The sequence below is a fragment of the Prinia subflava genome, unplaced genomic scaffold (assembly GCF_021018805.1).
Source record: "Prinia subflava isolate CZ2003 ecotype Zambia unplaced genomic scaffold, Cam_Psub_1.2 scaffold_52_NEW, whole genome shotgun sequence".
Taxonomy (NCBI): Eukaryota; Metazoa; Chordata; class Aves; order Passeriformes; family Cisticolidae; genus Prinia; species Prinia subflava.
The window spans coordinates 182,393-197,220 of record NW_026961053.1 but is presented as its reverse complement, the minus strand read 5'-3'; the positions used below and the strand labels follow the sequence as shown (position 1 = coordinate 197,220).

Below are 14,828 nucleotides of genomic sequence, written 5' to 3'. Positions count from 1 at the left end.
GGACGGGATTGCCGGGATTTTCCTCCTGGATCTGCTCCAGCCGGCTCCGCTCCAGCCCTAGATGCAGAATCCCTACTTCCTGCCACTCTTTTCCCAATCTTCGAGCGATTTGCATCAAATCCTTCTCTGTCAAGCGCCGGGGATTCATGGGTGGAGCTGCAACTTCGCCAGGACGCTGTCCTGAAGTGGGGTCCCCCCTCACATTGGGGGTGTCCCCGTTAGCTTCCCGGGGAGTTTCTTCTGGGATTTGTTCTTCCAGGGGCAGCTGGAAGCGCTGGATGAGGTCGAGGCGGCCGAGCTGCCGCAGCATCCCGGCGATCACACGCAGGGAATTCCCCGGGAAGCGCTGGAGGAGGATCCGGCACAACTCGGGGCGCGATGCCGGGAGCAGATGCCCGGCAGGAACTTGCCCTTCCAGCAGGAACTTTAGGCTCTGGAATTGCTCCTCCGGGAGCGCCTGGTGCACCTCCAGCAGCGTCACCCGCTCGTCCCTCGCCATCGGGGCAGCAAATCCCGCAGGGAAGTGGGGTCACTCCTGAGACATGAAGTTGGGAGAGAGGGGTCACCACGCAGCCCAACAAGTGGGGGAAAAGGAGGGTGTTATATTACAAGGGCCACCCCTGGGCCCCAAAAACTCGGGGTGGGGGTGGAAGGGGGTCACCCTGTGCTCCACAGACTGGGGGTAGAAGGGTCACCGCCCACCCCGAGGGCTTTCCTGGTGCCCCCGGTGCCCCAACCCTGCCCGGGGCCTGAGACTCCCGAGTGTCACCCCAATGTCCCCTCAACCCTGGGGCTGGGTCCCCCCAGTGCCTTCCCATCCTTCCGTGAGTCCAGAACCCCCAGTGTCACCCCAGTGGCCCCTCTCTGTCCGGGCTCCCCTCGATGTCCCTCCCCATGTCCCCGCCGTGTGGCTAGTGCCCTTTGTTCCGGGTGCCTGCGATCCCGCGGTGCCCTCGGTGCCCCCCCAGCCCGGACCCCCGCCGTTCTCCCCTCAGGCCGCCCGTTCTCCCCTCAGGCCGCCCGTTCTCCCCTCAGGCCGCCCGTTCTGCCCGGCCCCGCCCGGCTCTCACCGCGCTCCGCTCCCGCCGCGGTTCCGCGCTGGGGAGCGGGACCGGGCCCCCGGCCAGGGGGCGTGGCCTCCGCTCCCGCCACAGCGGCTGCCATGGCAACGGGGGCGGGGCTTGGTTTGAATGGCGGGGCGTGTCCTGCCCGGTGAGCGCCTCCATGTGGCGGGACGGGGCCGGGGGCGGCTGCGGCGGGGCCCGGGGGTCGTTTGGGAGCTCCGGGGGTCGCTCGGGAGTGCGGGGAATGAGCCTTGGGTCCAGTGCCCAGCCCCGAGCGCCCCAACTACCCCCAGTATCCCCCAAGAATTCTTGATCCTCCCCAATCCTTCAGTCACTTCCAGTGGCCCCGGTGGCCCCAATCTCTCAGTCCCCCCAGTAACCCCTAATCCCTCCCATCAAGCCCCAATCCCCTGGTAGCACAAGTCGCCCAAGTCCTCCCAGTGGTCCAGTCCCCTGGTACCCTCCAGTCCCTCCGTTCCCCTCGTTCCCCCGAGTAACCCTAAGTAACCCCTCAGTAGTCCCTGCAATTCCTCAGTCCCTCCAGTATCTCCCAGCACTCCCCAGTCCTCCAGTATCCCCCAGTACCCGCCAGACCCACTAGTATCCCCTCAGTTCTCCAGTTTCCCAAGTATTCCTCAATCCCCCCAGTTCCCCCAGTCCCCACAGAATCCCCCAGTTCCCCATTCTCTCCATTATCCCTGACACCCCAGTATCCCCCAATCTCCCAGAAATCCATTATCCCCCAGTCTCCACGGTCATCCCAGCATCGCCCAATCCCCCTAATCCCTCAGTAGTCCCCATATCCCCGTGTATCCCCCAAACCCCCAGCGCCCCCGAACCGCAACCTCCCAAAGCTGCCCCCCCCCAGTTTCCCTCCAAACCACACCGACCTGGCCACCCCTCCCCCAAGTCTATTCCACCACCGATGGTGGGAGAATCCTTATTGTTCCGCCCTTTTTTGGGGGGGGGGTGGGCTCCCTCCCGGGGGCGGGTTTGGGGGTTTGAGGTCCTTCCGTGCGCCCGCCCTGGTCCGATCCCCCTGAGCCCCCCCCCCGTGCTCCCCAACAGCGGTGAGTGACCCCCGGGGACATCCTCCCTCCAAACCGGGACTGAGCAGCTCCCCCTCGTGTCTCCCCCCCTCCCTTTTTCCCCCCCCCTCTCTTTTTCCGCTTCCCCTCCCCAGAGCCCCGCGATGGCTGCGGTGCGGGGGAAGAGGCGAGAGGAAGCGACCCCCCCTCAAATTTGGGGTTCCTCCGTGGGGGGGGATGGGACGGGGTGTGAGATGGGACAAGGGCGGTGACGTCATGTCACTCCGTGTGTGTCCCCAGCATCGGGAGGGGCGCGGAGGGGGTTGGGGCCCGGCGGGATCCCTCCCTTGGGTGCGGCAGCGACCCCCCCCCTTGGGGTGTCCTCGGATCACCCCAGTTCTCTCTCTGCCCCCTCTCTCTCCCCCGGCAGGGTCCTCCCATCTAGGTGACGGCGGTAATGGAAGCGGGGGGGGTGTCGGTCCCCCGAGATGCCCCTGACCCCCCGGATCCTCGGGACGCCCTGCTGCTCGAGGCTCCCCCCACAGCTGAGACCACCCCACTTCCCACAGAAGAGACCTCTGGACACGGTAAGAGGTTCTGAGGGGCCCCCTGGAATCGTGGAGAGGGGGTGGGTGCTTTTTTGGGGGTCTTCTGGGGACCTGCAGTAGGGGGGAGGACCCTGCCCCCGTGGTACACGGAGACCTCAAACCTGAGGGAGGGACCCGGGTCCTGGGGGGGTCCCAGGGATGTGGGGGCATTGCAGTCCCATGGTGTGGGGGGACCCCGATCCCATAGTATGGAGGTGATCCCATCCCAAGGTAAGGGAATCCTAGGAATGTCACTGTGCCCCATTCCCATGGCACAGGGGTACCTCAATTCCACGGTAAGAGGGGACACAGAGATGTGACAGTGTCCTGTTCTCATTGTGTGGGGTGCCCCAGTTCCAAGGTATTCCCATTTCCCATGCCCCAGGATATGTGGGTATCACATTCCTATGGCATGGGGATACAACAATTCCAGGGTCGGGGGGTGCCCCAGAGATGTGGTACCCTGATCCTGAAATACGGGGGTTCCCCAAACCCTGGATATGGGAATCTCAGGAATGTGAGGTTGTCCTATTCCTATGGTGTGGGGAGCCGTGTTCCCAGGGTAGGGGATGTCTGAATTCCAGGGGAAGACGGTGCCCTGATCCTACAGCTCAGGGGTACCCCAGTCCTGGGGTACAGCAATGTCTCATTCCCATGGAATGGGAGTGTCCCAATGTTGGGGTACAGATGTATCCCATTCACAAGGAATGGGGTACCCCCATCCCAGGATATGGGGTGCCCTGATCCCAGGATATGGGAGCACCACAATCCCAGAGTTCAGGGTCAGTATCACCTGATTTGGGGGTGCAGGGTTCTAATCTCATGGCATGGGAATGCCTCAGTATTAGGCTGCAGGGATGTCCCAATCCCATGAAATGGGCGTGCCTTGATTTTGGGGTGTACAATGTCCCAATCCCACATGATGGGGATGTCCCAGTATTTGGGGCAGGGTTGCCCCAAGCCCATGGTGTGACAATGCCATGTCCTGATTTTGGGGTGCAGGGGGGTTTCTGGGTACCCCAACTCCATGCCTGGTTTCCAGAGGGAATTTGGGATCATCTCTGGGTAGTGTCACCTCCATGTCTGTCCCAGTCCTTGGCCCCCCTTGCACCCCAATCCCAAACCCTTGTCTGAGTGGGAATGGAGGGGTTGGGGGGAACTGAACTCTGGCTTTGGAATCCAATAGGGATGGGGGTTTGAAAGGAGAGGGAGGGGGTGACAACAGGGATGGGGAAGGGGGAAAAGAGATGAAGAAGGTGGAAAAGGGTTTGGGAAAGGGAAGAAGGGATGGGGAAAGTACAGCAGGGATGAGGAAGGGGAGAAGGGATGGAGAAGGCTCAGAGGGGGTGGAGACGGGGAAGAAGGAATGGAGAACGGAAGAGGGGATGGAGCAGATAAGGATGGGAAAAGGAAGGGGAGGAGAGGATGGGAAAAGGGAAAGAGGGGCTGAAGAAGGTGTAAAAGAGGATGGGGAAAGGAAAGTGGGGATGGAGCAGGTACAAATAGGATGGACAATGTGGAAAAGGAATGGAAAAGGGGAAGAGAGGATGGAAAATGGGCAGAAGGATGAAGGTATCAGTGGGACCAGGATGGGACAGAGGGCCTGGAGCAGGGGCCAGTTGGAAAGGGCAGGTGTCATCGGGATAGGGCAGGAAGGGATAGGAAGGGACAGAGGAATTGGGGCAGGTGCTGATGGGATGGGCCAGGTGCCAAGGGGCCCCAGGCCCCTGTCCCTGCCCTACCCCGCTGGTGCCCACCCCTCTCTCCCACAGCCCATCCCAGTCCGGCTCGGCCACGCCGGAAGCCCCCCAGGTCTGCTGTGGGGGGACCAAGCCCCCTGAAAGAGCTGCTGGGGCCAGAGGGGGCCAGGCTGCACCCCACTATCTGCAGGGAGTGTGGCAAGGGCTTCAGCCGGAGCTCGGACCTGGCACGGCACCGCATCACACACACCGGGGAGCGACCGTTCGTCTGCGGCGCCTGCGGGAAGGGCTTCAGCCAGAATTCCAACCTGGCCACACACCAGCGCATCCATACTGGGGAGAAGCCCTTCGGATGCCGGGACTGTGGGAAGCGCTTCAGGGAGAGCTCAGCGCTGGTGCAGCACCGGCGGACGCACACCGGGGAGCGGCCGTACCGATGCGGGGAATGCGGGAAAAGCTTCAGCGTCAGCTCCAACCTGCGGCGACACCGCCGCACCCACGGGCGAGAGCGGCCCCATCTCTGCCCAGAGTGCGGGGACACTTTCTGGAACCCTGGCCAGCTCCGGAGGCACCGCAGGGAGCACGTGGTGTGAGGGGGAAGCAGGGTGGGCGTGGGGACAGGGACACCTGGATGGGGATGGGACACCGTGATGGGGACACCAGGATGAGGATGGGGAGGTGGGTTGGAGATGGGGACAAGGACACCAGGGTTGGGGCACAAGGACAGGGATGTGTTGGGTTGGCACAGCCTGGTTTTTGGTAGCGGGGGTGCCACAGGGTGGCTTCTGTGAGAAGCTGCTAGAAGCTTCCACCATGTCCAATAGAGCCAACCTCTGATAGCTTTGAAGATGGACATGCTGCTGGCCCAATTAGAGAGGCTGGTAACGCCTCTGCAATGACATATTTAAGAAGAAAATCAAAACAGTGTTTGTGCAGTTTCTTTCCAGGGGTGGCAAAGCGCCGCTGCCGGGGCTGTCCTGGCAGAGCCTGCAGCAATGTGCTGTGGCCACCACTGTCTCGGCGGGGCCCATGGTGAGCCTTGCCTGCCTGCCTGCCCCGAGCCAGCGTGCCACAGGTGAAAAGGGCAGGGATGGTGGCAGCAGCTTCCCCTTCCCAGCACTCCACGTGAGGAGAGACGTTAAAGAGCTCCAGCACCGCGGCAGCCACGGCCCGCACTGTGCCAGCTGTGCCAGCGGGGCTGCCTGGCCGGCAGCAGAGGCACAATGAGCAATCCCCCTACGCGGAACCTAGACAAAATCAACTGAGCACTGCGGGGTCCTGCAGGAATCTTTGAATTGGTGGAACTTGTTGACAATGGTACCTACAAGCAGCAGCTTTTCTGGTCAGAGAAGAGGAGGAAGTGAGGACTTGTGAGGGAAAACAACATGGCAACACCAAGGTTAGTGGAAAAAGACGGGGAGGAGGTGCTCCAGGCACTGGAGCCAAGATTCCTCTGCAGGCCATGGTGAGGACTATGGTGAAACAAACTGTCCCCCTGTGATGCATGAAATCCACGGAGGATGCAGAGATCCACTCGCAGTCTGTGGGAAAACCCCACACCAGAGCAGGTGGATGCCAGAGAAAGCTGTGATCCAGTGGGAGACCCAAATAGAGAGAGAGGGCCCCTGCTTCCAGAGATAGAGAGAGAGCCATTGCTTCCAAACTAGAGAAGCCTATCCTTAGAGGACTGCATCCCGTGGATGAGTGACCCACACCACAACAGTTTTGGGAAGACTCTTTGCCCATGTCAGGGACCACACAGAATAGCAGAAAAAAGACTTCTTTACCTGAGTAAAAAAAAATCTTGAGTGATGAACTGAGCAAAACCCCCACACCCTGTCTCCCTGTGCTGTTGGTGGGAAGGAGGAAAGGGGTGTGGGGGGGAAAAGGTATTTTAAGGGCTTATTTTACTTCTCCTTGTCCCCCTCTGACTCTGCTAACAATAAATTTACTTTATGCCTTTATATTTGAACCTGTTTTGCTCTTAGAGTGTTTTTCTCCCATCTTTATCTCAACTCACAAACCCTTCATTAATTCTTTTTTCCCATCTCTTCTGCCCAACTGTTGCAAAAGAGGCAAATGACTCTCATGGGTGCCTGGCATTTGGCCAGTGTCCAACCACAACAAGACACTGGTATGGCAATGGGGACACTGTGATGGGGACAGGGAAACCAGGATGGGGACACTGTGATGGGAATGGGGACACCAGAATGGGCTTGTGGGGATACTGATGGCACTGGGGACACCAGGATCAGGACAGGGATACCAGAATGTGGACAGGGACACCAAGATGAGGACGGGGACCCTGGAATTGGAGTGCATGAATCTGGTGACATCATCAATAAAAAGCCCCCGAGCAGCCTCATCCCATCACACAGATTTGGGGACTTCCCCAATAGTGTCACCCTCAGAGGGTAATGACAGCTTCTTCCCACTGCAAAGTCTTGGGGCCACCCCCAGTGATCCCAGTGTGGCCCCAGGGAGGGGCTGAAGGGGCTGTGATCCCAGGCAGGCCAGACCCAGCGCCAGCACAGGGCACCTGTGGTAAAAGGGGAGCAGCACGGGGGTGCCCCACTTACACACTGGCACTCCCAGATACTCCAGGGGGCTCTGGGAGCGGGAGTTAAAGGAGGAGCACACACAAATCCTGATCCCACAATCCTGCTCACAATTCTCTGGCCTTTTTGCGTAATTACAACCATTTTTAATTTCTGGGGAACAGGAAACAACCCCAGAACATCAGAAGGGTCTCAGGGATTTGGGGGGTGCAGGGGGCACCCCAAAACCTCAATCCTGCAATTCCACGATCCCAGAATTTCGTGATCCCATTCATGAACCTCCAGTCTCATTGCATAATTCTAACAATTTTTAATTACTTAAAATTGTTGGCTGCCTGCCAGAGCAGTGTCTCAACACCTGCATCCCTCCACTCAACCATCTCCTCCACACATCTCACCAGGTCTGTCTTCAATGCCTCATGCAGGAGGTGACCACCAGCCCATTCCCCATCTGACCTGCAGCTGAACCTCTCCCAGAGTGCTTTTTGGTGAACAGAAGTGAACAGGATTTAACAAAGGTGAAAAAGGTCCTTATTCTGTCCCACATGTTCTCTGCATAATTTTTTTTTGTTTTGGAACAATAAAACAAAATGTAATAAAATTTTCAGAAACAGAAAAGTAGTTATATTGTGTTGATATCTCTTTGGCCTGTATTGCCTTGTATTATTCTGTGTTTGTGTTTGCCACCGCTGTGTATGTAACTGTGTGTATATGGATTGCATTTGTACTTGTATTGCCTTCCAGTTAGAAACTGGATAGATTTCTTTACAGAAAAAGGCAAATTCAATATACACAGATAATGTTTTGCATTATACAGCCTTGTGTTTGTATACATTGTTGTTTCTGTGTGTTTTCCTGAAGCGTAAATAAAAAAAGTAATTCAATAATATTGAATAAACATTAATAAAGATACCCCCCACACTTTTTGGCTCCTGTCTTTATTGTGGTTTGGTCTTTTTTCTTTGTCTCCTGTGTGTCCTGCTCAGTTTTCTCTGTTCTTCTCATTTCTGCTTTTGTGTTGCTTTTCACTGTATTTCTTACTTTGCTTCTCACTTTACTTTCCAGTGTGTTCCTCACTTTACTTTTTTTAGGTCTCACACTGAGAACTGTGCCAGGACAACAATCTTGTCCAGAGCTAGCCACTTACAAGCTTGGAAACTTGTATTTGGACCACATTCATCAAAGGGTGAGTGTCCTCTTTCCTTTGCAGCCTGTGCTGTCAGGTTGCCATGCTCTTTGCATGGTCCATCTCAGCTGCGAGTGTCACCATGCACAGGACAGACTCGCGAGGACCAAGGCTCAGGAGAGATGTCTCACACAGAAAAATGTGCCAGGACGAAAACATGTTTTTCATATCCCCTTCTCATCACCCAGATTGTGGTGCTGTGTTGAAAGTCTTCTTCAGCAAGTGCTTCTCTCCTGGCACATTTTGCTGAGCGAGAGGTAGATGGACTGTTGCTGTTGTATTAGGGACAGACTCTAAGGTCTTCCCAGACGGCATAGAGCAAAATTTATTAGACATCACATTCTTTTATAGACTGTTCTGAGACAGCTGGACCTGATTGGTCCTCAATCAACACTCCTCACCATCACTGGCTAATTAGGAACAACACCTCTGTGTAAACAGCTAGCAAGTAAACGAGTGCAAAAACACCAGGTGCAGAGATTGTTTTTTAATTCCTTCATGAGTTTTCTCACAGCTTCCCAGATCAGTGTATGGGAAAGTTGACTTTCTTTCTCACAGACCTTATAGCTGTCTGATACTTGAAATTTCCTCTCTGACCAGGCTGTCAGCATCCACCAATGGACAGTCAGAATTATGAGAATAACAGAGTATGACTGGCCTTACAGCTGAGGAAAAACCATGCAGAGCACACTGTGGATGCATGCAGTATAGACACTAGTGCTGGTTTGAAAGCAAAACCAGTGAGACTCCAAGTCAGAAGTACAATTTAATAGAGAGAGAACAAACAACAAGAGAGATAATAAAATAAAATAAAATAAAATAAAATAAAATAAAATAAAATAAAATAAAATAAAATAAAATAAAATAAAATAAAATAAAATAAAATAAAATAAAATAAAATAAAAAAATGACAAATGCAATAGTACAAAGGACCACTGACAGAGTCAGAATGCAAACCTGACACCCTGTTGGTCAGGGTGTTGGAAGCAGCCCACAATGAGTCCTCCCAGAGTGACAGTTGTGGCTCTGTTGGAATAGATCCTCAAGAAAGGGTCCAGTCATCCTCTGGGAATCCAGTGCAAACAGGCTCCCGTGGTGTTTGGGATTGCAGTTTTATCCGGGTGGAAAGGCTTTGGTTCCTCCCACTGGGTGGAGCATCTCCCAATGGAATGAGGTGATGTTATCAGTCCTGTGAGAGGCCTTCAATGGCCCATTCACAGGGGATGTCCCTCAGAGGAGGATGGGTGGAGGAAGAGATAAGGAGGCCCTGCCTTATCTGGTGTTATCAGGTGTCCCATTAACAGAAGGCATCCGCCCTCTTTCGCCCCCTAAAGTTACAAGAGATAAGGAACAATATCTTCCAACCGACTTCAACAGATGAAAATAGAATACACATTTTTGGTTAAATTTTCCAAGACAACACTGAAAAACAGAAAAGCTGAATGCCATTGCTGGGCTTCAGTTCTGTCCAGCGTACATAAGGTGAAGAATGAAGCCTCACAACATCGTGCATGTGTGGGTAGTGTACCACATTGCAAAAGTCCAAGAACAGCTCATTCACAATCGGAGTCAGCTGAGAATACTCTTGCTGCTTTAACCTATTGCCCACATTGAACTCCACTGCACAACCCGGAGATATGCACTTTCATACACCTTCAGGGCTTCACTTCTGGTCCAAGCAGCTAAACTCCAGAGAGAAGTAAGCATTAAACAGAAAGCGTTCCTAAATCACTCACTTCTCTAAGCAGTCTTTAAACTGCACACAACACACTGTGGCTGTGTATCTTCCTTCCCTAATAGACATGCCATCACATTTTTCACTCTTGCAACTCTTTTGCCAAAGTCCAGAAGCTGCTCCCATCAAATAGGCTCTAGAAGAAAAGGCTGGTGCTGGGCTGCACCTTCCCCTTGCTGCATGTCAGCCACACCAAACACACTTCTGCAAAATGTACTTACCCTTACAGCATTGTTGGGGGTTAGATTTGTTCATTGTTTTTTCTCTTTTCTTATAAAATTTTTCCCCATAAATTACTAGGAGATTAACTACTCAGTCTTTCACTGAAACAAAGAAGTGGCCAAAGGAGATTGTATCACTGGGCTAACCTATTGTTTTTGGGTCTCTGGGAGTTTTCTCTCAGAGGGGCAAGATAATGCAAGCTTTGGGAAAGGTAGAAGACAGAGCTGCGGGGGCAGTTGCTTTCTCGCTCTTGGCATCAAGGAGGACAGTCAAGCTGCCCCTCGCTGCTGCAGGAAGAGTTCACGGCCATCACTCTGCCTCTGCCTTGTCCTGGGAAATCTATCGTCATCTGCTGTGTACCCGGGAATCCTGAGCTCGCATTCTCAAGCCTCCCCCCACCGCCGCTGCTTCTTCGGAGTTTCGAAGTTTTTCCTGCTACTCTGTAGCCCTGCACTGCCCAGCCCTGCCGGGACACCCCTGCTGCTCCAGCTGCCAGCGCAGAGCTCCTCATCTCATCCACCAGCCCGGGATTTTCCTCCCTTCCAGCTCGGCCTCTCGGAGTCCTGCAGGGGCACCGAGACCAAACTGCCCCAGGCTTTTTGTGAAAGAAAGCCCTCGAGGTTCTTCGTTCTATTTATTATTAACGCTGTAGTTGTTGTTTGATTGTTTTGTCATATATACTAGTAAAGAACTGTTATTCCTATCCCCATACTTCTGCCTGGAAGCCCCTTTAATTTTCTAAATTAGAATAATTTGGAGGGAGGGGATTTGAATTCTCCATCTCTAGGGAGGTCCTGCCCCCTTTCCTAGCAGATACCCGTCTTTCAAACCAAGACAAGCATCTTCTGACATCGTAGTTGTTGAATCTAAAGCTAAATGGGATTGTTTCCACATAGAGCTCAGATAGGAATATATATGAGCACAGGTCACAGACCTTCCTCCTTATGATTGATACCTTGATTTTCAGCAAGCAATCCAGTGGCAGTAACGCTCCTCTTGCAGCCTGTGGGCAACACTGCACACACAACCATGGTGCTGCGCAGGTTTGATCTCAGTGTTATGACGCATCATGCCTTTTCATTCTCCCAGAGTGCAAAGTGTCCACCTACTTCTTGTGCAAAACACATTTGTGTACAAAAGGACATGGACATGTTGGTCTCTGCAAATTTGAAAGTGCGTGACCTTACTTGATGCCGAGCAGAAAACTGCAGAACAGCAGTGAGACTGCAGTTTATATGATGGAATAGAAAAGAGCATTCCACTTGTGGAACAAATATATCTTTCCTCGCCTAAGATGCATGATTCAATTAAGCAACTTGTCTTGGCGCATTATCATTGTGAGATGTAGCTGTAAAAATTTTTGTTTCAGATTCAGACTGCAAGAGAGACAGAATGTAATGGTATGTAGAAGTGAGAAGGAAAGTGCATGGCCCAGGTGTGTTTTGACAGTAGCAGTGCACCAGACTGCCTCTGTACCAGCACAGTGTGTTCTGTGCGAGAAGCAGATGGATCTTTTGCACTCTGGGAGAACGAAGGGGAGTGAAGTTACAGAAGGTGAAGAGTGAGCCGCAGAGCATGGGGCTTGTGTGTGCTGTGTACAGGCTGCAAGGAGAGCCTGGCTGGGCACATCCTTGCCTGCTGAATTCAAGTTAGCAGTCATAAATAGGAAGTTCAATGAAAGCTACTCATGTTGGCACGTATTCTTATCCAAGCCCTGGGGGAAACAATCCTGTTTAGCATTAGACTTATATAGATCTTTCTCTCTGTATAGATAGATAGACAGACAGACAGACAGATAGATAGATAGATAGATAGATAGATAGATAGATAGATAGATAGATAGATAGATAGATAGATAGACATAATAGATCCAGAGAACACAACTGTAGATGCAGCAGAGAAGGGAAGTACAGAGTGCATTGTTTGATGGAGCTCATATGTGGCAAGGGGAAGGTGCAGCCCAGCACCGGCTTTTTCTTCCAGGGCCTTTTTCAGGCAGCAGCTGCTGGACATTGGAAAAAGATCCGTAAGAGTGGAAAAAAATATGACGGCACATATATGTCAGAAGGACAGTGAATAGTCCTAATATGCTGTGTGCAGTTTAGAGCCTTCTAGGAGAAGGGGTACTTTAGGAACATCTTCTGTCCTGACACTTCTTTCTCTTTGAGATACAGCTGCTTGGACTTGGCAACGCTGAAGGTGTGTTAAGGTGGTTGTGCTGCGAATATCAGGTTTCCCAGGAAAGAGGGAAGGTCAGCAAATGCTTTCTGTCCTGGGAGTCCAAATTGCAGCTGGAAATGCTTTCCTGTAGCAATGGATTCTGCCACGTTGAGAAAATGCAATTATGCCCTATAGAGTTGGGAAGGAAAGTGTGAATCTGTCATGTGTTTGGTCTAGTTTCAAGAGGGCAAAAAGATGACAGCCAACACTGGCTCCTTGTTCTTGGACTTCTTCTTTGAGACCAGCCGCTGGATGTTTGGAGAAGTGCAGACGGTGAGACAGTACATAGAGCTTGAGGGAAAGTGCATGTGTCCAGCGAGTTTGATGCAGTTCAGCGGGTGTGAGTTACATCCTGAGCAGCTGATCGCACAGATGTTGTACAACAAAGACGCAATGCTAGAATTACCTTTTCTTTTGCAGCCTTCAAACTGCTCAGCCAGCGATGAAAGGACCCCTCTTCTTTCCCCGCTGCACACAGGAGCACGTTCTGTGGGTCTCCAGGAGCCGGGGCGCACAGCGGAGCTCGCCCCCGCCCTGCGCCCCGCGAATGGGGCTGCGCTCATCAGAACAACCACACGAGGGCGCTGTGGACAGGGAGCCCAGGCCGGCTCAAACCCCCGAGCGCGGGCCGGGGTGGGAACGTCCCTGCTCTGACACCTGCAGTGCCAGCACAAAAAGATTCTGCTGATCTTTCCTTCTAACCACAAACTCTTCTGTGCACCACACTCGGAGGACAACGCAAACTCCATAGCCCTAATAAATTTCTTCACTCTCGCAGAGTCCAGCCACCAACTTGAAAACATCTGGCAAAATCAAACCTCACAGAGTGCCAGGTGAGAAAGCTCTTGCTGCTTACAGCTTCAACTGCACCCCTCAAACTACCAGCACACACCCTTCTCAGCTCGAGATAGAGTCCTAAGCCTTCAGTTTCAGAGTCAGGATCCAAACGGACCGGCAGCAGGGACTGCTTACACACTAAAGCTACCAGGAGAAAAAGCTCAGCAGCTTGGCATCTGCATTCTTACTGACAGTTCAACAGCTCCAGCCCAGAGAACTGACTTCTGGGAAAAGCCTTTAAATTCACTAAGAGCACCCAGTGTGCACATCTAAAATTGCTTTCTTTGGCAAAGAGAGGAACTAGAAGCCCATCTCAAAAGAAATGGCATCCCCTCCTCTGAAATGCAAACCATCCAGGGACTGATCCCATACAAAGGTGCCAGAACACTTACTGAGCATTACCTGCCCAGGGCACTAGATCTGCTGCACACCAAGACTCAGTGTAGCTGCTTACCTTGTCCAAAGGATGTGTGCTGCCAGAATTTCAAAAAGGCCAACTCTGAGAGGGGAAAACCACAAGCCAAATGAAATCTTTCGGGAGACCACCTTCCAAAGAACGGTACCGACTCCATAGCTGTACAAATTGAGGCAGTGCTTCAACACCAGACATGCCAGGACAGAAAGTTGTTGCCATAGAAGGGATGGAAATGTCTTGCTGGAATATCCCTCCCCTTGGTACCTTAACATCTGCTCCACCAACACTGGCACTGTGTCCTCTGCTTCCCAAGGAAAGGAATTCCAAGTCACTTGGCCTTGCCTTCAGTACCTTGCCCAGCTTTTCCTAGCCTACCCTTGATGCTTCCCTTGCTTATGTCTGCCTTGCCTGGCCCTACCTACAACTTCCTTGCTTTTCTTTACTTTGCCTACCATTCTTTACCTTGCCTTCCATGCAGACAAGGCAATGCAAGCCAGGTGTAGGTAATTGTGGGTGTGAAAAACAAAGTTTACTCTTTAAATTTTTTAAAAATTTAGTAAGAGACAAAAAGGGACAATATCCAGCACTGGAGTGTTTTTGATGATCAGCCAGAAAACACACTGTTAACTTAAAACAATGTTCTCTTATACTGTAACATTACTGGAGGTACATGCATATTTATGAGTTATACATGATTCAAATATTCTTGTGAGTGTTTGATGTTCCAGGAACTCTTTTGTTGGTTTTAACTTCTGACTTGTTTGCATGACATCTCGTAGATTAGGTCAATATATTTTATTTCTTCTTGTGGTTTCATCTTGTTGTTTCACACTCCCTGATAATGAAGAATCAATAAATTCTCCTCTGAGGCTCTGGTTTTTGTTACTATTATCACTTGGAGAGAGCGGTTTGCAGATGTGAGAAACAACATAAGTGTTGTAGACCATTCTTTGAGTTAGTTACATAAAAGTATTTTAATATTGCATAGTCTCTATTTTAATATTTTTCTAAGGCCTGTGATACATTTATCATGTTACTATTTCTATAAGTTATACGGTGCATACATAAACTGATAGATTATATTACACTAACGAGCAGTTAAAAGGAATTATAAATTGTACTATATCAAAATCCTTGTGATTAATAACAACATGCAAAAGTTAATACATAAATGTGAAAGCCAATATTATATTGTCATATATAACAGTGGGCAAGTCAAGGGAGAGACTGGCAAAGCCAGAGCAGTGAGGAGACAGCAAATGGAGTAGTAGTCAAG

General features: G+C 51.9%; 1 protein-coding gene across 1 annotated transcript; it reads left to right on the top strand.

Annotated features, from left to right (window-relative positions):
- The first annotated feature begins 1,224 nt into the window (after nucleotides 1–1,224).
- Nucleotides 1,225–4,972, top strand: LOC134565465 (zinc finger protein 853-like). The gene is made up of 4 exons (XM_063425052.1): nucleotides 1,225–1,299; nucleotides 2,248–2,265; nucleotides 2,538–2,679; nucleotides 4,452–4,972. Exons 1-4 carry the CDS (start codon nucleotides 1,225–1,227, stop codon nucleotides 4,970–4,972), a joined length of 756 nt encoding a protein of 251 aa, XP_063281122.1.
- Nucleotides 4,973–14,828: the final 9,856 nt, after the last annotated feature.